General features: G+C 57.6%; 2 protein-coding genes and 1 long non-coding RNA gene across 8 annotated transcripts in view; 2 read left to right on the forward strand and 1 right to left on the reverse strand.

Annotated features, from left to right (window-relative positions):
* Positions 1 to 5,554, reverse strand: part of ulk3 (unc-51 like kinase 3) — a 10,066-nt gene extending 4,512 nt beyond the window's left edge. Inside the window, exons 1-10 of one of the 3 annotated variants that reach the window (XM_029846490.1) lie at positions 5,409 to 5,554; positions 4,776 to 4,909; positions 4,567 to 4,707; positions 4,305 to 4,425; positions 4,118 to 4,213; positions 3,506 to 3,649; positions 2,898 to 2,980; positions 1,877 to 2,032; positions 265 to 367; positions 138 to 178 (exon numbers count right to left, since the gene is read on the reverse strand). In XM_029846490.1, coding sequence (XP_029702350.1) covers positions 138 to 178; positions 265 to 367; positions 1,877 to 2,032; positions 2,898 to 2,980; positions 3,506 to 3,649; positions 4,118 to 4,213; positions 4,305 to 4,425; positions 4,567 to 4,707; positions 4,776 to 4,880 — 990 coding nt within the window. In that variant the 5' untranslated portion in view covers positions 4,881 to 4,909; positions 5,409 to 5,554. Of the gene's footprint in view, positions 1 to 137; positions 179 to 264; positions 371 to 1,876; positions 2,033 to 2,897; positions 2,981 to 3,505; positions 3,650 to 4,117; positions 4,214 to 4,304; positions 4,426 to 4,566; positions 4,708 to 4,775; positions 4,910 to 5,408 lie in introns of all 3 variants that reach the window. The other 2 variants (XM_029846489.1, XM_029846491.1) reach the window with 2 other exon arrangements.
* Positions 338 to 1,857, forward strand: LOC115252119 (uncharacterized). Of its 3 annotated transcripts, XR_003890560.1 has the most exons (8): positions 338 to 403; positions 487 to 713; positions 747 to 890; positions 1,035 to 1,067; positions 1,213 to 1,367; positions 1,440 to 1,533; positions 1,617 to 1,710; positions 1,744 to 1,857. It is a non-coding gene; the product is annotated as an uncharacterized lncRNA (long non-coding RNA). The 3 variants fall into 3 exon arrangements; XR_003890561.1 differs by lacking the exons at positions 1,035 to 1,067; positions 1,213 to 1,367; positions 1,440 to 1,533; positions 1,617 to 1,710; positions 1,744 to 1,857 and adding exons at positions 891 to 1,034; positions 1,068 to 1,108 and having other exon boundaries at positions 747 to 829; XR_003890559.1 differs by lacking the exons at positions 1,213 to 1,367; positions 1,440 to 1,533; positions 1,617 to 1,710; positions 1,744 to 1,857 and having other exon boundaries at positions 747 to 829; positions 891 to 1,084.
* Positions 5,555 to 6,873: 1,319 nt separating the features above from the next.
* Positions 6,874 to 21,545, forward strand: LOC101068426 (threonine--tRNA ligase, cytoplasmic). 2 transcript variants are annotated; one of them, XM_003976285.3, is made up of 20 exons: positions 6,874 to 7,000; positions 7,077 to 7,558; positions 7,730 to 7,804; positions 9,133 to 9,314; positions 9,388 to 9,511; positions 10,207 to 10,331; positions 12,314 to 12,431; positions 12,611 to 12,675; positions 12,749 to 12,827; positions 12,905 to 13,051; positions 14,519 to 14,617; positions 17,550 to 17,716; positions 17,783 to 17,945; positions 18,011 to 18,148; positions 18,416 to 18,493; positions 18,598 to 18,698; positions 18,834 to 18,938; positions 19,073 to 19,145; positions 19,503 to 19,617; positions 20,929 to 21,545. In XM_003976285.3, the coding sequence occupies exons 2-20, from the start codon at positions 7,244 to 7,246 to the stop codon at positions 21,075 to 21,077; spliced, it is 2,418 nt and encodes an 805-aa protein (XP_003976334.3). In that variant the 5' UTR covers positions 6,874 to 7,000; positions 7,077 to 7,243; the 3' UTR covers positions 21,078 to 21,545. The 2 variants fall into 2 exon arrangements, with proteins under 2 accessions (XP_003976334.3, XP_011615516.2); XM_011617214.2 differs by lacking the exon at positions 7,730 to 7,804.
* Positions 21,546 to 21,665: the final 120 nt, after the last annotated feature.

Here is a 21,665-nt window from a genome sequence, read left to right on the forward strand (position 1 = left end):
GTGGCAGTGACTCACCGCGCCCTCGTGCACGCTCCCCCCCCTCGTGCACGCTCTCCGCCCTCGTGCACGCTCTCCCCCCTCGTGCACGCCCCCCCCGTGGGCGCTCCTCTGGGGGAGGTGGGCGCGGGGAGACTCACCTTCTGCCTGAGGGCATCTTTCCGCTGTGCCTCCGTCTCGTCTGCAGAGAGCCAGGGGTCAAGCTGGGGTCAAGCTGGGGTCATACAGGTGTATCAAGTCCTGACAGGATGTGAGTGCTGCTCTTACAGTGAATCGCTGGGACAAAATGCTCAAGGGCACTGCAGTAGTGGGACAGGGCGGCGGACCACTGCCCCGCCTGGTCCTCCTCCACCGCTCGCAGGACCAGCTTCTTCTGGAACGAGAGAAGAGTTTCCGCTACATACAGGTGACAGCAGAGGTGGGCCAGGCCTGAGCACAGACGCTCCTCATCACTCAGGGATATACAGGTGTTAGACAGGTGATATACAGGTGACAGCAGAGGTGGGCCAGGCCTGAGCACAGACGCTCCTCATCACTCAGGGATATACAGGTGTTAGACAGGTGATATACAGGTGACAGCAGAGGTGGGCCAGGCCTGAGCACAGACGCTCCTCATCACTCAGGGATATACAGGTGTTAGACAGGTGATATACAGGTGACAGCAGAGGTGGGCCAGGCCTGAGCACAGACGCTCCTCATCACTCAGGGATATACAGGTGTTAGACAGGTGTTAGACAGGTGATATACAGGTGACAGCAGAGGTGGGCCAGGCCTGAGCACAGACGCTCCTCATCACTCAGGGATATACAGGTGTTAGACAGGTGATATACAGGTGACAGCAGAGGTGGGCCAGGCCTGAGCACAGACGCTCCTCATCACTCAGGGATATACAGGTGACAGCAGAGGTGGGCCAGGCCTGAGCACAGACGCTCCTCATCACTCAGGGATATACAGGTGTTAGACAGGTGATATACAGGTGACAGCAGAGGTGGGCCAGGCCTGAGCACAGACGCTCCTCATCACTCAGGGATATACAGGTGTTAGACAGGTGTTAGACAGGTGATATACAGGTGACAGCAGAGGTGGGCCAGGCCTGAGCACAGACGCTCCTCAATCACTCAGGGATATACAGGTGTTAGACAGGTGATATACAGGTGACAGCAGAGGTGGGCCAGGCCTGAGCACAGACGCTCCTCATCACTCAGGGATATACAGGTGACAGCAGAGGTGGGCCAGGCCTGAGCACAGACGCTCCTCATCACTCAGGGATATACAGGTGTTAGACAGGTGATATACAGGTGACAGCAGAGGTGGGCCAGGCCTGAGCACAGACGCTCCTCATCACTCAGGGATATACAGGTGTTAGACAGGTGATATACAGGTGACAGCAGAGGTGGGCCAGGCCTGAGCACAGACGCTCCTCATCACTCAGGGATATACAGGTGTTAGACAGGTGATATACAGGTGATATACAGGTGACAGCAGAGGTGGGCCAGGCCTGAGCACAGACGCTCCTCATCACTCAGGGATATACAGGTGTTAGACAGGTGATAAACAGGTGACAGCAGAGGTGGGCCAGGCCTGAGCACAGACGCTCCTCATCACTCAGGGATATACAGGTGTTAGACAGGTGTTAGACAGGTGATATACAGGTGACAGCAGAGGTGGGCCAGGCCTGAGCACAGACGCTCCTCATCACTCAGGGATATACAGGTGTTAGACAGGTGATATACAGGTGATATACAGGTGACAGCAGAGGTGGGCCAGGCCTGAGCACAGACGCTCCTCATCACTCAGGGATATACAGGTGTTAGACAGATGATATACAGGGGATATACAGGGGATATACAGGTGTTACACAGGTGTTAGCTGCCCTCACCGCGGTCGCTAGGCTGTCTGCGCTGGGCATGTGCTCCAGGTCCACGAAGGGGTGGCTGAAGAAGTCAGCAAAGGTGATCCTGGTGTCTGGACGCCGCTCCAGCAGGCGCAGCAGCAGGTCTCGGCAGTCCTGGGACACCCTGGACCCTGGAGGGAGCTGGAGGACCAAACACACCCTCAGTGTGCATCAGACTTCTGAGTGATGGCCCACGTCAGCATCCCAGCCCCCCGGACCACCTCAGTCCAGCCCCCCCGGACCACCTCAGTCCTGCCCCCCGGACCACCTCAGTCCAGCCCCCCCGGACCACCTCAGTCCTGCCCCCCGGACCACCTGAGTCCTGCCCCCCCGGACCACCTCAGTCCAGCCCCCCCGGACCACCTGAGTCCTGCCCCCCCGGACCACCTCAGTCCAGCCCCCCCGGACCACCTCAGTCCTGCCCCCCCCGGACCCCCTCAGTCCAGCCCCCCCGGACCACCTCAGTCCAGCCCCCCCGGACCCCCGGACCACCTCAGTCCAGCCCCCCCGGACCACCTCAGTCCTGCCCCCCCGGACCCCCGGACCACCTCAGTCCAGCCCCCCCGGACCACCTCAGTCCTGCCCCCCCGGACCCCCGGACCACCTCAGTCCAGCCCCCCCGGACCACCTCAACCATCCCATTTTCCATTTCATATATTAAACTCATAAACACACAAGTTTCAAAGTGGAAAAAAGTGAATAATTGGACATTTGTCCTGTTTTTGTGTTGAGACGCCGCAGGACAAGATTATGTAGCTGAGCTGGTGACACGGCGCCACCTGGTGGCCACACGCCGTCTCTACACCTCATTTATGAATGCATAAACAGTGGCTGTGTTAGCATCAATGAGTTAGCATCAATGCGTCAGCATCAATGTGTTAGCATCAATGTGTTAGCAAAGCAACAATTCCAGAATAATGACGCGCAGATTAACGAGCATATTTTATTTAAAAACAACAAAACAAGGCTGAATTACTGCAATAATAATCAGCTCGTTACCACTCACCTCAACAGCCTGGTCACTCCGGATCTTCTCCTCCAATTCAGCAAATGACTTTGATGCAAACGGTGCCCGGCCAAAGAGCGCTTCTGCAGGCCCGATGAGACACGGTTAGGGTCAGGGGTCAGGGGGTTAGGGTTAGGGTCAGGGGTCAGGGTTAGAGGTTAGGGGTCAGGGTTAGGGGGTTAGGGTTAGAGGGTTAGGGTCAGGGGTTAGGGTCAGGGGTTAGAGGTTAGGGTTAGAGGGTTAGGGTCAGGGGTAGGGGTCAGGGTTAGAGGGTTAGGGTCAGGGGTTAGGGTCAGGGTTAGAGGTTAGGGGTCAGGGTTAGGGGTCAGGGTTAGAGGGTTAGGGTCAGAGGGTCAGGGTTAGGGGGTTAGGGTCAGGGTTAGGGTTAGAGGTTAGGGGGTTAGGGTCAGGGGTCAGGGGGTTAGGGTTAGAGGGTTAGGGTTAGAGGTTAGGGGGTCAGGGTTAGGGGGTTAGGGTCAGGGGTCAGGGTTAGGGGGTTAGGGTTAGAGGGTTAGGGTCAGGGTTAGAGGTTAGGGGTCAGGGTTAGGGGGTTAGGGTCAGGGGTCAGGGTCTAACAGCACAGAGCAGAAGCAGCTTGGACCCCTCACCGTAGAGAATGACCCCCACGGACCACAGGTCCACCCTTGAGTCGTACTGGCGGCGACACACCATCTCTGGGGCCATGTAGAGGGGGGACCCTCTGAGGACGCTGTGCTCGTCCCAGGGGGACATGTACTGGGCGAAGCCAAAATCTGAGCAGAATAAAGTAAATCAGCATGAGAGCGTCTTAGGGTCAGGGTCAGGGGAACAGGTCAGGGTTAGGGTTAGGGTCAGGATCAGGGTCAGGGGAACAGCTCAGGGTCAGGGTTAGGGTTAGGGTCAGGGTCAGGGGAACAGCTCAGGGTCAGCTAGGGTCAGGGTTAGGGTCAGGATCAGGGTCAGGGGAACAGCTCAGGGTCAGGGTTAGGGTCAGGGTCAGGGTCAGGGGAACAGCTCAGGGTCAGGGTTAGGGTCAGGGTCAGGGTCAGGGGAACAGCTCAGGGTCAGGGTTAGGGTCAGGGGAACAGCTCAGGGTCAGGGTTAGGGTCAGGGTCAGGGGAACAGCTCAGGGTCAGCTAGGGTCAGGGTTAGGGTCAGGGTTAGGGTCAGGGTCAGGGGAACAGCTCAGGTCTGGAATAATCCATCAATAAGCTCTGGGACCAGTGAAGCTTCCAGGTCACCTGCTAGTTTGAGGACGGAGCCGCAGAGCAAAATATTCTGGGGTTTCAGGTCCAGGTGAGAGATGTTTCGTTCATGGAGGAACTGGAGAGCACAGGCTTAGTGAAGACACACAAAAGTACACAATGAGAAACGCACACTGGAGACACTAAGCCCATCCTGGACCATGAAGCCCCCAACAGGAGTCACCCATCTGCTGCAGGAAGCGCCGGGCCACCTTCTCAGGGAGCATCCGGCGACTGCGGATGAACCGGGACAGATCTCCTCCAGAACACCACTCCAGGATCAGGTAGATGTTGTCAGCGTCCCACTGAGAGAAGAGGAGAACTCAGACCCTCCAGACCAGGATAAACCAGGACCGGGGCTGCCGACCCGGGTCCTGACACCGGGGCTGCCGACCCGGGTCCTGACTTCAACACTGACATCATCATTTAAAGGACCGTGTGCTAACCTGGAAATCCTTGAGCTGAACTATATGAGGGTGCCGGATGGACTTGAGGATTTCAATCTCTGTGAGCAGGTTCTCCGTAGACGCCTTGTTCAGGGTCTTCTTAGCCACCACCTTTACTGCCACCACCTCCCGACTGTCCCCCTGAGAACCAAGAACGATGATCATCCCATGACTGCACAGTTCGCTGGTCTGGTCCGCTCAGAACCCACCTTCCTGTAGGCCTTGTAGACGGTGGCGTAGGTCCCGCTGCCCAGTCGCTCCGTCAGGAGGAAGTCGGCCAGTTTGGGTGGGGCGAAGCTGGGGCTGGAAGCCATGTCGACAGGTGCCGCGTCAACGGGCCTTTCTGGGCCAGAACATGACAAGACACCACCGCTAACAGGCTGCTAACACCACTGCTAACAGGCTGCTAACATCACTGCTAACAGGCTGCTAACACCACTGCTAACAGGCTGCTAACACCACTGCTAACAGGCTGCTAACACCACTGCTAACACCACTGCTTCAGGTCTCAACACACCTGCAGACCTTCGCTGCTACACTTCCGAAGTGCTTTTACAGTTGTTTCACATTTATTCATCTCAGAGAAAATTAACCGAAATGAGAGAGAAAAATGGAACAAAAGGAACAAGTCTAATAAAAAAGGAGCGGACAGGTTAAAGGGCGAGATGACGGCCAAACGTAGGACTGGTGCGACATCATCTTGGGAATTAGCAAAGTTAGCATATATTCAATCACTGTGATGTACGTTAGGAAACGTTACGTCACAGCAAAGATGAAACATTCTGCGAACATTTGAGCGAATCCACCTAAAAAGCGCGTCCGTCACATTTGCTGACACTTACCGAGATCATAAATCCAGAAGACATTTATGAAAAGTGGCTGTTTACATGACTGACAGGGCGGCTGGAGAGCGCCGGACCGCCCGGCAGGAGCACACACCGCCCCCTAGCGACAGTCCTCCAGTACTGCACCATACACCGACACCGCCGCCTAGCGGCAGTCCTCCAGTACTGCACCATACACCGACACCGCCCCCTAGCGACAGTCCTTCAGGACGGCACCCTGCCGCGACACCGCCGCCTAGCGGCAGCCCTCAGTACTGCACCATACCCCGACACCGCCCCCTAGCGACAGTTATCCAATACTGCACCATACACCGACACCGCCCCCTAGCGACAGTCCTTCAGGACGGCACCCTGCCGCGACACCGCCGCCTAGCGGCAGCCCTCAGTACTGCACCATACCCCGACACCACCGCCTAGCGACAGTCCTTCAGGACGGCACCCTGCCGCGACACCGCCGCCTAGCGGCAGCCCTCAGTACTGCACCATACCCCGACACCGCCCCCTAGCGACAGTCCTTCAGGACGGCACCCTGGCGCGACACCGCCGCCTAGCGGCAGTCCTTCAGTACTGCACCCTGCCGCGCCACCGCCCCCTAGCGACAGTCCTTCAGTACTGCACCATACCCCGACACCGCCCCCTAGTGACAGTCCTTCAGGACGGCACCCTGGCGCGACACCGCCGCCTAGCGGCAGCCCTCAGTACTGCACCATACCCCGACACCGCCCCCTAGTGACAGTCCTTCAGGACGGCACCCTGGCGCGACACCGCCGCCTAGCGGCAGCCCTCATTGCTGCACCATACACCGACACCGCCCCCTAGCGACAGTTATCAGTACTGCACCATACCCCGACACCGCTCCCTAGCGGCAGTGCTCAGTACTGCATCCTGCTGCGACACCGCCCCCTGGCGACAGTCCTTCAGTACTGCACCATACCCCGACACCGCCCCCTAGCGACAGTCCTCAGTACTGCGCCATACCCCGACACCGCCCCCTAGCGACAGTCCTCCAGTACTGCACCCTACCGCGACACCGCCGCCTAGCGGCAGTCCTTCAGTACTGCACCCTGCTGCTTCTTCTTCTTCTGCTTCTTCTTCTTCTGCAGTCGGCAGACCCTGCTGTAGCGCATTACTGCCACAGCTGGCACAGAGTTAGCGTCGTATTCCACCGCCATGAATTGCGTTTTATAAATAAAGACAACGCTAGAATATCTTTCTCAGATAGTCGGACTGCTGGAATCGGACTGCTGTTCAACTCCTCACAGGGGGGGAGGAGGGCCAACAGGAGAACTGGAACATTTTTATAGTTTTATATTTATATTCTATTTTTAATTTATTCTATTTTATTTCTTATTTTATTATATTTTTATTATCTTTAATAGGTTTAATGGGGTGTAATGGTGGTGGTAAATTTTGTAGATGCTTGTAGATCTTTGGAGATGCTAATTTCCCTGGTTAGGGTTAGGGTTAGAATCTTGAATCTTGAATTTGCCTTTGCTGTTGTACTGTGACCCGGATGAATCCCAACCTTCATGGACTCCATCAAATTTGTTCTGGATTTTATCTGCAGAGAGGAATGTTGAGCCAGTCAGGTGCACTGTAGACCACAGATGGCCCAAAAGTGGATTCTAAAGCGAAATCCTTAATATTGTTGTCTCCTCTTTACAGATTCTACACTTACGTTTTAGGTTAGGGTTATTTTTGGCTCCAGGTTTCTGTCTTACCGGGCATTTGGGGATCCTGGTGAAGCCCGGTATGACAGAAAACCCGGCTGGACCTCAGCCTCAGAACTGGATTGGACCCCCCCCTGTTTGAGAGCGCTCGGTCATTTAAAGATGGCGGAGTGCCTGGCTGCACGCTTGACCGCCCAGGAGGAGCAGATACGGCTGCTTACTCAGGAAATCTACAGTCTCCGCGACGGTTTGCTTCTGAATGTGGATCTGGATGTGGTGCAGGTGTCTCCTCGGTTGGACTCCCTGCGCACGGACAATGAAAAGCTGAGGTACCGGTTAGTCCACCTCCGTCGGGGTCTCCAGGCGGAGCTGGAGCTGGAGCTGCAGCAGCAGCAGGGCAAAGGACCGCAAGAAGTAAAGAACATGAAAGCTTCAAAGACAGTCGCCAGCAAATCAGAAACAGGATCCAACAATAAGGTACAATTCTAACCCGGTTACCGGGGTGTTGCATCAGTACCAGCACCGTCCGGGGTAATGACACAGGGCTCTAGAAATAGCTGCGAGCTCTCTGAACATGGTCAGGGGCCCCGTCGGTGCTGGTGTTGTGGCTGGGGGGGGGGTAAGAATTCCTTATGTGTGTGTGGTCAGGTGGAGACCCCCAAGAACCAGATAGTAGACAAGAAGAAGGAGAAGAAGCAGCAGGAGAAGGGCCACGCCACAGAGGTGATTGTTGATAATCACGGAGCTGACCCGCCTCAGCCAGCTAACCAGCCCAACTAACCAGCCCAGCTAACCAGCCCAACCAATGAGCCCAACTAATGTTGATAATCACGGAGCTGACCCGCCTCAGCCAGCTAACCAGCCCAGCTAACGAGCCCAGCTAACGAGCCCAACTAATGTTGATAATCATGGAGCTGACCCGCCTCAGCCAGCTAACCAGCCCAACTAACCAGCCCAGCTAACCAGCCCAACTAATGTTGATAATCACGGAGCTGACCCGCCTCAGCCAGCTAACCAGCCCAGCTAACGAGCCCAGCTAACGAGCCCAACTAATGTTGATAATCATGGAGCTGACCCGCCTCAGCCAGCTAACCAGCCCAACTAACCAGCCCAGCTAACCAGCCCAACTAATGTTGATAATCACGGCGCTGACCCGCCTCAGCCCAACTAACGAGCCCAACTAACGAGCCCAGCTAACGAGCCCAACTAATGTTGATAATCACGGAGCTGACCCGCCTCAGCCCAACTAACCAGCCCAACTAACCAGCCCAGCTAAGCAGCCCAACTAATGTTGATAATCACGGAGCTGACCCGCCTCAGCCCAACTAACGAGCCCAACTAACCAGCCCAGCTAACCAGCCCAACTAATGTTGATAATCACGGAGCTGACCCGCCTCAGCCCAACTAACGAGCCCAACTAACGAGCCCAGCTAACGAGCCCAACTAATGTTGATAATCACGGAGCTGACCCGCCTCAGCCCAACTAACGAGCCCAGCTAACGAGCCCAACTAATGTTGATAATCACGGAGCTGACCCGCCTCAGCCCAACTAACGAGCCCAGCTAACGAGCCCAGCTAACAAGCCCAACTAATGTTGATAATCACGGAGCTGACCCGCCTCAGCCCAACTAACGAGCCCAGCTAACAAGCCCAGCTAACCAGCCCAGCTAATGAGCCTAACTCATGAGCCCAGCTAACCAGCCCAGCTAACCAGCCTAACTCATGAGCCCAGCTAACCAGCCCAGCTAACGAGCCCAGCTAACCAGCCCAGCTAACCAGCCTAACTCATGAGCCCAGCTAACGAGCCCAGCTAACCAGCCCAGCTAACCAGCCCAGCTAACCAGCCTAACTCATGAGCCCAGCTAACGAGCCCAGCTAACCAGCCCAGCTAACCAGCCCAGCTAACCAGCCTAACTCATGAGCCCAGCTAACCAGCCCAGCTAACCAGCCCAGCTAACCAGCCTAACTCATGAGCCCAGCTAACGAGCCCAGCTAACCAGCCCAGCTAACCAGCCCAGCTAACCAGCCCAGCTAACTGTTGTGTGTTGCAGCCCTGGCCTGGGTTCGTGGCCGAGCGCCTGAGCCTGTATGAAGCACTGAAGGAGGAGAGCGCCGCCCTGCTGGCAGAGAGGGCTGCAGAGAACAGGTGCATCCGTGTGGAGATGCCAGACGGGCGTCGGGTGGAGGCCAAGGCCTGGCTCACGACGCCCCACCAGCTGGCCTGTGACCTCAGGTTGGTGGTTCTACGCCGTCATCAGTCAGGCGCCTGAGCTGAACTACTGTCTGTTTCCCTCTTGGTTCCTCAGCCAGGACCTGGCGGACCACACGGTGGTTTCTCGTGTGAATGGGGAGCTGTGGGACCTGGACAGGCCCCTGGAGCAGGACTGCTCTGTTGAGTTCCTGCCCTTTGATAATGAGGATGCTCAGGCTGTGAGTTTGACCCTCACCTTGACCCTCTGACCCTGACCCTCTGACCCTGACCCTCTAACCCTGACCCTCTAACCCTGACCCCCTGACCCTGACCCTCTAACCCTGACCCTCTAACCTTGACCCTCTAACCCTGACCCTCTGACCCTGACCCTCTAACCCTGACCCTCTAACCCTGACCCTCTAACCTTGACCCTCTAACCCTGACCCTCTGACCCTGACCCTCTAACCCTGACCCTGACCCTCTGACCCTGACCCTCTAACCCTGACCCTCTGACCCTGACCCTCTGACCCTCTAACCCTGACCCTCTAACCCTGACCCTCTGACCCTGACCCTCTGACCCTGACCCTCTGACCCTCTAACCCTGACCCCCTGACCCTGACCCTCTGACCCTGACCCCCTAACCCTGACCCCCTGACCCTGACCCTCTGACCCTGACCCTGACCCTCTGACCCTGACCCCCTGACCCTCTAACCCTGACCCCCTGACCCTGACCCTCTGACCCTGACCCCCTAACCCTGACCCCCTGACCCTGACCCTGACCCTCTAACCCTGACCCTGACCCTGACCCTAGATGCTTGTGAGGCACCTGTACTGTACATTTCTTTCTCCCTCTATGCTGAAAATGCTCCGATCATTTCTGTGGTCTCTGCTGGACAAAGGTGTCTCTGGTGACTCTGGTCCCACCTGTGCCCAGGTGTACTGGCACTCCAGCGCCCACGTCCTGGGCGAGGCCATGGAGCGCCTTTATGGGGGCTGTTTGTGCTACGGGCCCCCGATTGAGAACGGCTTCTACTACGACATGTTCCTGGATGGTCAGAGGTGAGATAACGAGGAGTTTCCCTGCTCACACGGCTGGTTGATCGTTAGTCTACGTTGATGGTCTAAAGAGGAGAACATGACTGAGGAGCTCCCCTGACCCTGACCCTGACCCTCACCCTCTAACCCTCACCCTGACCCTCACCCTGAACCTGACCCTCACCCTCACCCTCTAACCCTCACCCTCTAACCCTCACCCTGACCCTGACCCTCACCCTGACCCTGACCCTGACCCTCACCCTGACCCTCACCCTGAACCTGACCCTCACCCTCACCCTCACCCTGAACCTGACCCTCACCCTGACTCTCACCCTGAACCTGACCCTCACCCTCACCCTCTAACCCTCACCCTGAACCTGACCCTGACCCTCACCCTGACCCTCACCCTCACCCTGACCCTCACCCTCACCCTCACCCTCTAACCCTCACCCTGAACCTGAACCTGACCCTCACCCTCACCCTCACCCTCACCCTCACCCTGAACCTGACCCTCACCCTGACTCTCACCCTGAACCTGACCCTGACCCTCACCCTGACCCTCACCCTCACCCTGACCCTCACCCTCACCCTCTAACCCTCACCCTGAACCTGACCCTCACCCTCACCCTCACCCTCACCCTGACCCTGACCCTGACCCTGACTCTCACCCTGACCCTGACCCTCACCCTCACCCTCTAACCCTCACCCTGAACCTGACCCTGACCCTCACCCTGACCCTCTAACCATGACCCTCACCCTGACCCTGACCCTCACCCTCACCCTCACCCTGACCCTCACCCTGACCCTGACCCTGACCCTGACCCTCACCCTGACCCTGACCCTGACCCTCACCCTGAACCTGACCCTCACCCTCACCCTCACCCTCACCCTCACCCTGACCCTGACCCTGACCCTCACCCTGACTCTCACCCTGAACCTGACCCTCACCCTGACCCTCACCCTCACCCTCACCCTGACCCTCACCCTGACCCTCACCCTCTAACCCTCACCCTGACCCTGACCCTCACCCTCACCCTCACCCTGACCCTCACCCTCACCCTGACTCTCACCCTGAACCTGACCCTGACCCTCACCCTGACCCTCACCCTCACCCTGACCCTGACCCTCACCCTCACCCTCACCCCCTAACCCTGACCCTCACCCTCACCCTGACCCTCACCCTCACCCTCACCCTCACCCTGACCCTGACCTTCACCCTCTAACCCTCACCCTGACCCTCACCCTCACCCTCACCCTGACTCTCACCCTGAACCTGACCCTCACCCTGACCCTCACCCTGACCCTGACCCTCACCCTCACCCTCACCCTGAACCTGACCCTGACCCTCACCCTGACCCTCACCCTCACCCTGACTCTCACCCTGACCCTGACCCTAACCCTCACCCTGACCCTCACCCTGACCCTGACCCTAACCCTCACCCTGACCCTCACCCTGACCCTCACCCTGACCCTGACCCTCACCCTGACCCTCACCCTCACCCTGACTCTCACCCTGACCCTCACCCTGACCCTGACCCTAACCCTCACCCTGACCCTCACCCTGACCCTCACCCTGACCCTCTAACCCTCACCCTGACCCTCACCCTCACCCTGAACCTGACCCTGACCCTCACCCTGACCCTCACCCTCACCCTGACTCTCACCCTGACCCTGACCCTAACCCTCACCCTGACCCTCACCCTGACCCTGACCCTAACCCTCACCCTGACCCTCACCCTGACCCTGACCCTCACCCTGACCCTCACCCTCACCCTGACTCTCACCCTGACCCTCACCCTGACCCTAACCCTCACCCTGACCCTCACCCTGACCCTCACCCTGACCCTAACCCTCACCCTAACCCTCACCCTGACCCTGACCCTCACCCTGACCCTCACCCTCACCCTGACTCTCACCCTGACCCTCACCCTGACCCTAACCCTCACCCTGACCCTCACCCTCACCCTGACCCTCACCCTGACCCTGACCCTCACCCTTCTGCTCAGAGGAGTTTCCAGCACCGACTTTGGAGACCTGGAGACGCTGTGTAGGTCTGTGCTGAAGGAGAAGCAGCCATTCGAGAGGTTGGAGGTCAGCACGGACACGCTCCTGGAGATGTTCAAGGTGACCTTACTTCCTGTTTTTAGCCTTTATTCCAGCAGCTGAGTCCTGGGCCGGTCCAATGACCCCTCTTCTGAGGGACTGGCCAAGAACCTCAAATAAATGATCATCAAAGTTAAACAGGAACTAAAGAAGCTGCAGCTTTGGTCACGGATCCAATTGAATGTCTTTCATCTTTTCAGTACAACAAATTCAAGTGTCGCATCCTGAAAGAGAAAGTCCGCACCCCCACGACGACTGTGTACAGGTGGGCTGTTCCTGATGAGGCATGATGTGCACGTGGGCGTGCGTGTAACGCTGCTGTGTGTCATGTTGGCTAGGTGTGGCCCCCTGATCGACCTGTGCAGAGGCCCCCACGTCAGACACACGGGCAGGATCAGGTCTTTGAAGATCTACAAGGTGCTTCCTGCCCTCAGAGTTCACGTCCTCTCTTCAGTGCTGATGTTGGCGATGCTCATGTGTGCTTCTGCCTTCAGAGCTCCTCAACCTACTGGGAGGGCCGCTCCGACATGGAGACCCTGCAGAGGGTCTACGGCATCTCCTTTCCCGACTCCAGGAGGATGAAGGAGTGGGAAAGATTTCAGGAGGAGGCCAAGAACAGAGACCACCGCAAGATTGGCAAAGTGAGCCCCCCTGGGCACGCGGGACATGTCCCGGCAGAGGAGGCCAAGGGTTCCTGGGCACGCGGGACGTGTCCCGGCAGAGGAGGCCCGAGGGTTCCTGGGCACGCGGGACGTGTCCCGGCAGAGGAGGCCCGAGGGTTCCTGGGAGAGGAAGCCCGAGGGTTCCTGGGCACGCGGGACGTGTCCCGGCAGAGGAGGCCCGAGGGTTCCTGGGAGAGGAAGCCAAGGGTTCCTGGGCACGCGGGACGTGTCCCGGCAGAGGAAGCCAAGGGTTCCTGGGCACGCGGGACGTGTCCCGGCAGAGGAAGCCCGAGGGTTCCTGGCAGAGGAGGCCCGAGGGTTCCTGGGCACGCGGGACGTGTCCCGGCAGAGGAAGCCCGAGGGTTCCTGGGCACGCGGGACGTGTCCCGGCAGAGGAAGCCCGAGGGTTCCTGGCTGTGCTGCTCGGGGAACGCTTAACAGCACAGACGGCAGCATCTCGTTGCTGCCCATGTTAGCTTAGCATAGGTCAAGGCTGTAGCAGCGATGTGACGTCACTCCCTTTGATAGTTCAAAGCTCCCAAAAGAAAAAAGAGCCATCTGGCTCCTCCTCTTTAGCAGATTGAAGCCCCGCCCCCGAGCCCTGATTGGCTGGTTCCTCTCAGGTCACCAGCTGTGAGAGGAGCAGCTCTTCTCCTCAGAACCAAGCCTTAAGCTCTGGATCTAAGAACCTCGTTTATCCTGAAGCTCTCCTTCGCACCATGTGGTGGCGCCGTGTTTCTGTGTCCTGGCACATTCAGAGCTGGCGTGACTCAACTGAGTCCAGCTGGTTTCTCCACATGGGAGACGCAGGCAGCAGCAACAGTTCCAGATTTAAGAGGAGCGTAAAGACCTCGGTGCCATGTGGACCGAGCCCAGGAGCCCAGGGAGCCCAGTAGCCCAGGGAGCCCGGGAGCCCAGGGAGCCCAGGGAGCCCGGGAGCCCAGGGAGCCCAGGAGCCCAGGGAGCCCAGGGAGCCCGGGAGCCCAGGGAGCCCAGGGAGCCCAGGAGCCCAGGGAGCCCAGGAGCCCAGGGAGCCCGGGAGCCCAGGGAGCCCCGGGAGCCCGGGAGCCCAGGGAGCCCAGGGAGCCCGGGAGCCCAGGGAGCCCGGGAGCCCAGGGAGCCCAGGGAGCCCGGGAGCCCAGGGAGCCCAGGGAGCCCAGGGAGCCCAGGGAGCCCAGGGAGCCCGGGAGCCCAGGGAGCCCCGGGAGCCCGGGAGCCCAGGGAGCCCGGGAGCCCAGGGAGCCCGGGAGCCCAGGGAGCCCCGGGAGCCCGGGAGCCCAGGGAGCCCAGGGAGCCCGGGAGCCCAGGGAGCCCAGGAGCCCAGGGAGCCCAGGAGCCCAGGGAGGAGGACGTTTGTCTGTTGTAGCCATTTAGTTCCTCTGAGGCGTTCGTGGACACTCGGTCATTATCGTTACACTAAATCGCTGAGTCTTTTTCCTTTTCCAGGACCAGGAGCTGTTCTTCTTCCATGACCTGAGCCCCGGCAGCTGCTTCTTCCTGCCCCGCGGAGCGTTCATCTACAACACCCTGACAGGGTTCATCAGGGTACGGACCCGTCTGACAAACATGTTCTAAGCTCCTCAGACAGAATCAGCATCTGGATCAGAACAAACACAGGAGGCCCGTGTGAGCAGCTCCGACCATGACTGGGTGCTGAGTCAGGACTGGTGATGGTTCAGGGACCAGCTTGGTCACAGCAGGTTCAGGGACCAGCTTGGTCACAGCAGGTTCAGGGAACAGCTTGGTCACAGCAGGTTCAGGGACCAGCTTGGTCACAGCAGGTTCAGGGACCAGCTTGGTCACAGCAGGTTCAGGGAACAGCTTGGTCACAGCAGGTTCAGGGAACAGCTTGGTCACAGCAGGTTCAGGGACCAGCTTGGTCACAGCAGGTTCAGGGACCAGCTTGGTCACAGCAGGTCCAAACAGCCACTTGGTGATTGAGGGACTGAGATGACCAAGAATAACAGCACATTTGGAGCCTCCAGCAATCAGAGCAGATGTGGAACTGTTCCCAGCAGATGTGGAACTGTTCCCAGCAGGTGTGGAACTGTTCCCAGCAGGTGTGGAACTGTTCAGAGCAGGTGTGGAACTGTTCCCAGCAGGTGTGGAACTGTTCCCAGCAGGTGTGGAACTGTTCAGAGCAGGTGTGGAACTGTTCCCAGCAGGTGTGGAACTGTTCAGAGCAGGTGTGGAACTGTTCCCAGCAGGTGTGGAACTGTTCAGAGCAGGTGTGGAACTGTTCCCAGCAGGTGTGGAACTGTTCCCAGCAGGTGTGGAACTGTTCCCAGCAGGCGTGGAACTGTTCCCAGCAGATGTGGAACTGTTCAGAGCAGGTGTGGAACTGTTCCCAGCAGGTGTGGAACTGTTCCCAGCAGGTGTGGAACTGTTCCCAGCAGATGTGGAACTGTTCGACAGGGGAAGCAGAATGTAGCTTTTTAAACGTCCGAGATCTCATGTTGATTCAGAAAAAACCTTCCTGTGTTCAGAAGCTTCAGAAGCTTCAGAAGCTTCTGAAGCTTCTGAAGCTTCTGAAGGTTCCGAAGCTTCTGAAGGTTCTGGGCTCGCCCGTGTGAAAGCACCGTTGCAATAGTCTTTATCTTCTTAAGAACATCGACGCCTCCCGTTTGGGTGGGCAGGTCCTGTTCTCCTGCAGTCAGCACAGGAAGTTGCCTGTGCGGCGTTTTGGCAGAGATGTGGCGACATCTTGAAGACTATGACATCACACAGCAACGGCGCCAAGACCTCCTCACGTGTATCACGCTGCAACGCTGCGAGATCATTAGCACGTCCCCACAGTCTGTTGCCACCACTGAAGACACGCGGGGAGCTGTGCATTTGCTTCCTGGTGCGCAGCGGCGTGCTACCGTTAGCAGATGTCTGGGACAGCGGCGTGCTACCGTTAGCAGATGTCTGGGACAGCGGCGTGCTACCGTTAGCAGATGTCTGGGACAGCGGCGTGCCAACGTTAGCAGATGTCTGGGACAGCGGCGTGGTACCGTTAGCAGATGTCTGGGACAGCGGCGTGCTACCGTTAGCAGATGTCTGGGACAGCGCCGTGCTACCGTTAGCAGATGTCTGGGACAGCGGCGTGCCACCGTTAGCAGATGTCTGGGACAGCGGCGTGCTACCGTTAGCAGATGTCTGGGACAGCGGCGTGCTACCGTTAGCAGATGTCTGGGACAGCGGCGTGCCAACGTTAGCAGATGTCTGGGACAGCGGCGTGCCACCGTTAGCAGATGTCTGGGACAGCGGCGTGCTACCGTTAGCAGATGTCTGGGACAGCGGCGTGCCACCGTTAGCAGATGTCTGGGACAGCGGCGTGCTACCGTTAGCAGATGTCTGGGACAGCGGCGTGCCAACGTTAGCAGATGTCTGGGACAGCGGCGTGCTACCGTTAGCAGATGTCTGGGACAGCGGCGTGCTAACGTTAGCAGATGTCTGGGACAGCGGCGTGCTACCGTTAGCAGATGTCTGGGACAGCGGCGTGCTACCGTTAGCAGATGTCTGGGACTAACCCTAACCCTAGCAATTCGGGGGGTTTAATCCTGCCTTTGCCCACACGTGCTCCCTCCCCAGAGTTACTAGCGCCACCTGTGGCCAGGTCACAGAACAGTAAGGCTTCCTGTAGCGTCTCCTCCCTTCTTCTGAGGCTGTCTGCAGGTTCCCAGTGATGTTCAGGTGAGCACAGACCCAGCTGGAGGAGGTCCAGGAGCATTCCAGGCAGGTTTGGGATCATTATTGTTAGAGGCTCATCTTCATCCTCAGAGGTGGAGGCGGCTGCTCACACGAACCCATGATTGTTGGGGCAGGACTTGATTTCTGGAGCTTAGCAGAGCAGGACCTTCGAATGTTGCCACTTCATGCTAATTGTGGTGCCTTTTGGAGATCTTGACACCTCCCAGGTTCTCAGCCGGTCACAGCGACACCCCACAGTGGCGCTCCACTGTGTGATTAGCATGCTGGTGGCACAGGAGGTGGACTTCCTGTGGCTGCAGACCTGAGCAGGGAGGTGTGCCGCTGGGCTCCGCGGGGCTCCGCTGGGCGGGGCTCCGCTCCGCTGGGCTCCGCGGGGCTCCGCTCCGCTGGGCTCCGCTGGGCTCCGCGGGGCTCCGCTGGGCTCCGCTGGGCTCCGCTGGGCTCCGCGGGGCTCCGCTCCGCTGGGCTCCGCTGGGCTCCGCTCCGCTGGGCTCCGCTCCGCTGGGCTCTGCTCCGCTGGGCTCCGCTCCGCTGGGCTCCGCTCCACTGGGCTCCGCTGGGCTCCGCTCCGCTGGGCTCTGCTCCGCTGGGCTCCGCTCCGCTGGGCTCCGCTGGGCTCCGCTGGGCTCCGCTGGGCTCCGCTGGGCTCCGCTCCGCTGGGCTCCGCTGGGCTCCGCGGGGCTCCGCTGGGCTCCGCTCCGCTGGGCTCCGCTCCGCGGGGCTCCGCTGGGCGTGGCGTGGCCAGGCGCTGCTCACTGACGTGGCTGTGTCGTTGTGCTAGGAGCAGTACTGGAGAAGAGGCTTCCAGGAAGTGGCCTCCCCCAACATCTACAACAGCAAGCTCTGGGAGACGTCGGGCCACTGGCAGCACTACAGCGACAACATGTTCTCGTTCGCCGTGGAGGAAGACGTCTTTGCTCTGAAGCCCATGAACTGCCCGGGTCACTGGTGAGGCGCTGAAGACGAGGCCCAGTGCCCGAGCGTTCCGGCCTCACCTGTGCTCCTGTCCTGCAGCCTGATGTTCGGCCTCCGGCCCCGCTCCTGGAGGGAGCTCCCTCTGCGGCTGGCGGACTTCGGGGTCCTTCACAGGAACGAGCTGTCGGGGACGCTGAGCGGCCTGACCCGAGTGCGCCGCTTCCAGCAGGACGACGCTCACATCTTCTGCAGGATGGACCAGGTGAACACATCCCTCTCCCTTGGTTCTGCTGGTTCTGACCCTGAACCCTGTGATGCTGTGTGCAGATCGGGTCCGAGATGAAAGGCTGCCTGGACTTCCTGCGCTGCGTCTACCACGTGTTCGGGTTCTCCTTCCAGCTTCACCTCTCCACTCGTCCAGAGAAGCATCTGGGCCACGTTGCTGTGTGGGACCAGGCAGAGAAGGTGAAGTCACTTCAGAATTTCTTGGAATGATGACGGGTTGAGGGACCTATCCTGCACAGAACCAGCTGGACCAGCTAAATGCTCCTCACGCTGTTCCTGGAGAGCTCTCCTTCCCAGCAGCGGCCTCATGTGTGCAGTCGCGGGTCCATTGTTCAGCCTGGTTCTGTCCAAACTAAAGGAGCAGCCTCCCGGTTCTGCTGCTCATTAGTGGACCACAGCATGAGTGGCCCAGTTCACTGATACGCTGCCCTGTTCTTGGCTCCTCAGCAACTGGAGAACAGTCTGAACGAGTTTGGGGAACCCTGGAAACTGAACCCTGGCGATGGAGCGTTCTATGGCCCCAAGGTCCGACCAACGTGTCCGTTCAGCGGTACCACAGAAGGGTTAGGGTTAGGCTAACCCCAACCCCAACCCAGAAAGGTCTCATGTTCTTCTGTGTGCTGCTGCAGATCGATATTAAAATCAAAGATGCCATCGGACGGTACCACCAGTGTGCAACCATCCAGCTGGACTTCCAGCTGCCTCTTCGCTTTAACCTGACCTTTGTGGGGTGAGTCACCTGATGGGGGGGGGGCATTTAGGCAATCGTCTGAACAAAGAGTGGGAGGGGCTTCTGCAGCCACGTTAGAATTCTCCAGGACATGAAGGAGTTTAATGGTGGAACATCTGATGTGACGCGTTGCAGGAAGGATGGAGATGAGCGGGAGCGGCCCGTCATCATCCACCGGGCCGTCCTGGGTTCTGTGGAGAGGATGGTTGCTATTCTCACTGAGAACTACGCAGGCAAATGGTGAGGCCCGTTCTGGCTCAGAGGTTCTGAAACAGGACTGGAAACGGCACCACCGGTCCTGATTCCAGCTCCATGTAGACTACCTGCACCTCGAAAGTGATCTGGAACACAGGTGACATGTCTCCTCCCTCCAGGCCTCTCTGGCTTTCTCCACGTCAGGTGATGGTGGTCCCGGTCAACCCATCCTGTGAAGACTATGCCAAGAAAGTAAGTCCAGGATTTGCTTGATCCCAGTGGACTTGATTGAGGTTCTTGAAGATGTTTTGCCTCTTCTCCAAAAGGCTTGTTGGGTTCTGATGTGGATTGATGACATAGCCCTTGTGGCCATTAGCATGCTAACATCCGGGTGGTCCGCTGAGAGTCGTTAGCAGCATTTTGATCTCTGTCTGGAGTCTCTGCAAACCTCAGCAGGACCTTCTCAGCCATTTCTGAACTGATGGAGCTTTTTGGAGAAGAAGGAAGCATCTTCAAGACTGAGATGAGCTTTGGGATAACCATGACCAGGACGGATGAGGCTCTACAGGTGTGATGGTGGTTCTACATCTGATCTTTTCCACCTGCCAGGTGTGTGAGCAGTTTACAGAGGCTGGTTTCATGGCCGATGCTGACCTGGATGCAGGATGTCTGCTGAACAAGAAGATCCGTAATGCTCAGTTGGCCCAGTATAACTTCATCCTTGGTGAGATCACGCACTGCTAACCCTAACCCTCTAACCCTAACCCCCTAACCCTCTAACTCTAACCCTAACCCCCTAACCCTCTAACCCTAACCCTCTAACCCTAACCCCCTAACCCTAACCCTAACCCTAACCCTCTAACCCTCTAACCCTAACCTAACCCTCTAACTCTAACCCTAACCCCCTAACCCTCTAACCCTAACCCCCTAACCCTCTAACCCTAACCCTCTAACTCTAACCCTAACCCTAACCCTCTAACCCTCTAACCCTAACCCCCTAACCCTCTAACCCTAACCCTCTAACTCTAACCCTAACCCTAACCCTCTAACCCTAACCCCCTAACCCTCTAACCCTAACCCTCTAACCCTAACCCTCTAACCCTAACCTAACCCTCTAACCCTAACCTAACCCTCTAACCCTAACCCTAACCCTCTAACACTAACCCTAACCCTCTAACCCTCTAACCCTAACCCTCTAACCCTGACCCTCTAACCCTCTAACCCTAACCCTCTAACCCTCTAACCCTGACCCTCTAACCCTAACCCTAACCCTCTAACCCTAACCCTCTAACCCTAACCCTCTAACCCTCTAACCCTAACTCTAACCCTCTAACCCTAACCCTCTAACCCTCTAACCCTAACCCTCTAACCCTAACCCTCTAACCCTCTAACCCTAACCCTCTAACCCTAACCCTCTAACCCTCTAACCCTAACCCCCTAACCCTAACCCTCTAACCCTCTAACCCTAACCCTCTAACCCTCTAACCCTCTAACCCTAACTCTAACCCTAACCCTCTAACCCTAACCCTAACCCTCTAACCCTAACTCTAACCCTCTAACCCTCTAACCCTAACCCTCTAACCCTCTAACCCTCTAACCCTCTAACCCTAACTCTAACCCTCTAACCCTCTAACCCTAACCCTCTAACCCTCTAACCCTCTAACCCTCTAACCCTAACCCTCTAACCCTCTAACCCTAACTCTAACCCTCTAACCCTCTAACCCTAACCCTAACCCTCTAACCCTCTAACCCTCTAACCCTCTAACCCTCTAACCCTCTAACCCTAACCCTCTAACCCTCTAACCCTGACCCTAACTGGCTTTAGTGAGGCCTTCTCTTGGTTAAAAGCAGGTTTGACTGGTTACTTCTGCACCAGAATATTGCTGTTGATTTTATCCCGTTATCATGTTGTCTGAACATTTTAAAGCGATTTCTAACCCTAGCGATTCTGAGCATGGATCCAGCAGCAGCAGCGTGGAGGCAGCTGCTGCTGGGCGGCTTCCACCATCTCAAGCTGTTGTGTGTTCCCTGGCAGTCGTTGGAGAGAAGGAGAAGATGACTAACGGCGTCAATGTGCGGACGAGGGACAACAGAATCCACGGAGAGCTGTCGGCAGCAGAGGTGCTGGCTCGCCTGACCCTGCTCAAAGAGTCCCGCTGTCGGAACGCCGAGGAGGAGTTCTGATGGAGATGGTTCTGATGGAGATGGTTCTGATGGAGATGGTTCTGATGGAGATGGCTGATGGTCCTGATGGAGATGGCTGATGGTCCTGATGGAGATGGTTCTGATGGTTCTGATGGAGATGGCTGATGGTCCTGATGGAGATGGTTCTGATGGTTCTGATGGAGATGGCTGATGGTCCTGATGGAGATGGCTGATGGTCCTGATGGAGATGGCTGATGGTTCTGATGGAGATGAGACGCTGCCGTGAGCGTTGTGGTGAAGGGAGGCGTGATGGTGGCGCTGGAAGTGTGTTGGGGTGGGAAGGGGAGTGTGTGGAGCCGTTTTCATCGCTATGTGAAAAGCAGGAATGGGGCTGAAGCAGGGTGGGTCCAGAATGGATCTCGGTTCTGTCTGATGGGAAGGAACAAGTCTGATGATGGTGTGAATCTGACACAAGTTGAACTCAGAAATAAAAAAAAGTCTACTAAATGTCTTCTCTTTTGTTCTTTACCTCCCTTCGGTTCTGGGTGGGGGGCAGGATTCACATGCTCATTATGGAGGTTATTTTAGTCTAATCTCGTGTTTAGACGCACAGAAACTAAAGTGGAA

The sequence above is a fragment of the Takifugu rubripes genome, chromosome 13 (assembly GCF_901000725.2).
Source record: "Takifugu rubripes chromosome 13, fTakRub1.2, whole genome shotgun sequence".
NCBI classification, from domain to species: domain Eukaryota; kingdom Metazoa; phylum Chordata; class Actinopteri; order Tetraodontiformes; family Tetraodontidae; genus Takifugu; species Takifugu rubripes.

Coding starts and splice junctions, on each gene's coding strand:
- LOC101068426 (XM_003976285.3), top strand. CDS start 7,244: ATGGCGGAGTGCCTGGCTGCACGCTTGACCGCCCAGGAGGAGCAGATA. Junction 12,676..12,748: donor CCCACGACGACTGTGTACAG/GTGGGCTGTTCC, acceptor CATGTTGGCTAG/GTGTGGCCCCCTGATCGACC. Junction 19,618..20,928: donor CCAGTATAACTTCATCCTTG/GTGAGATCACGC, acceptor GTTCCCTGGCAG/TCGTTGGAGAGAAGGAGAAG.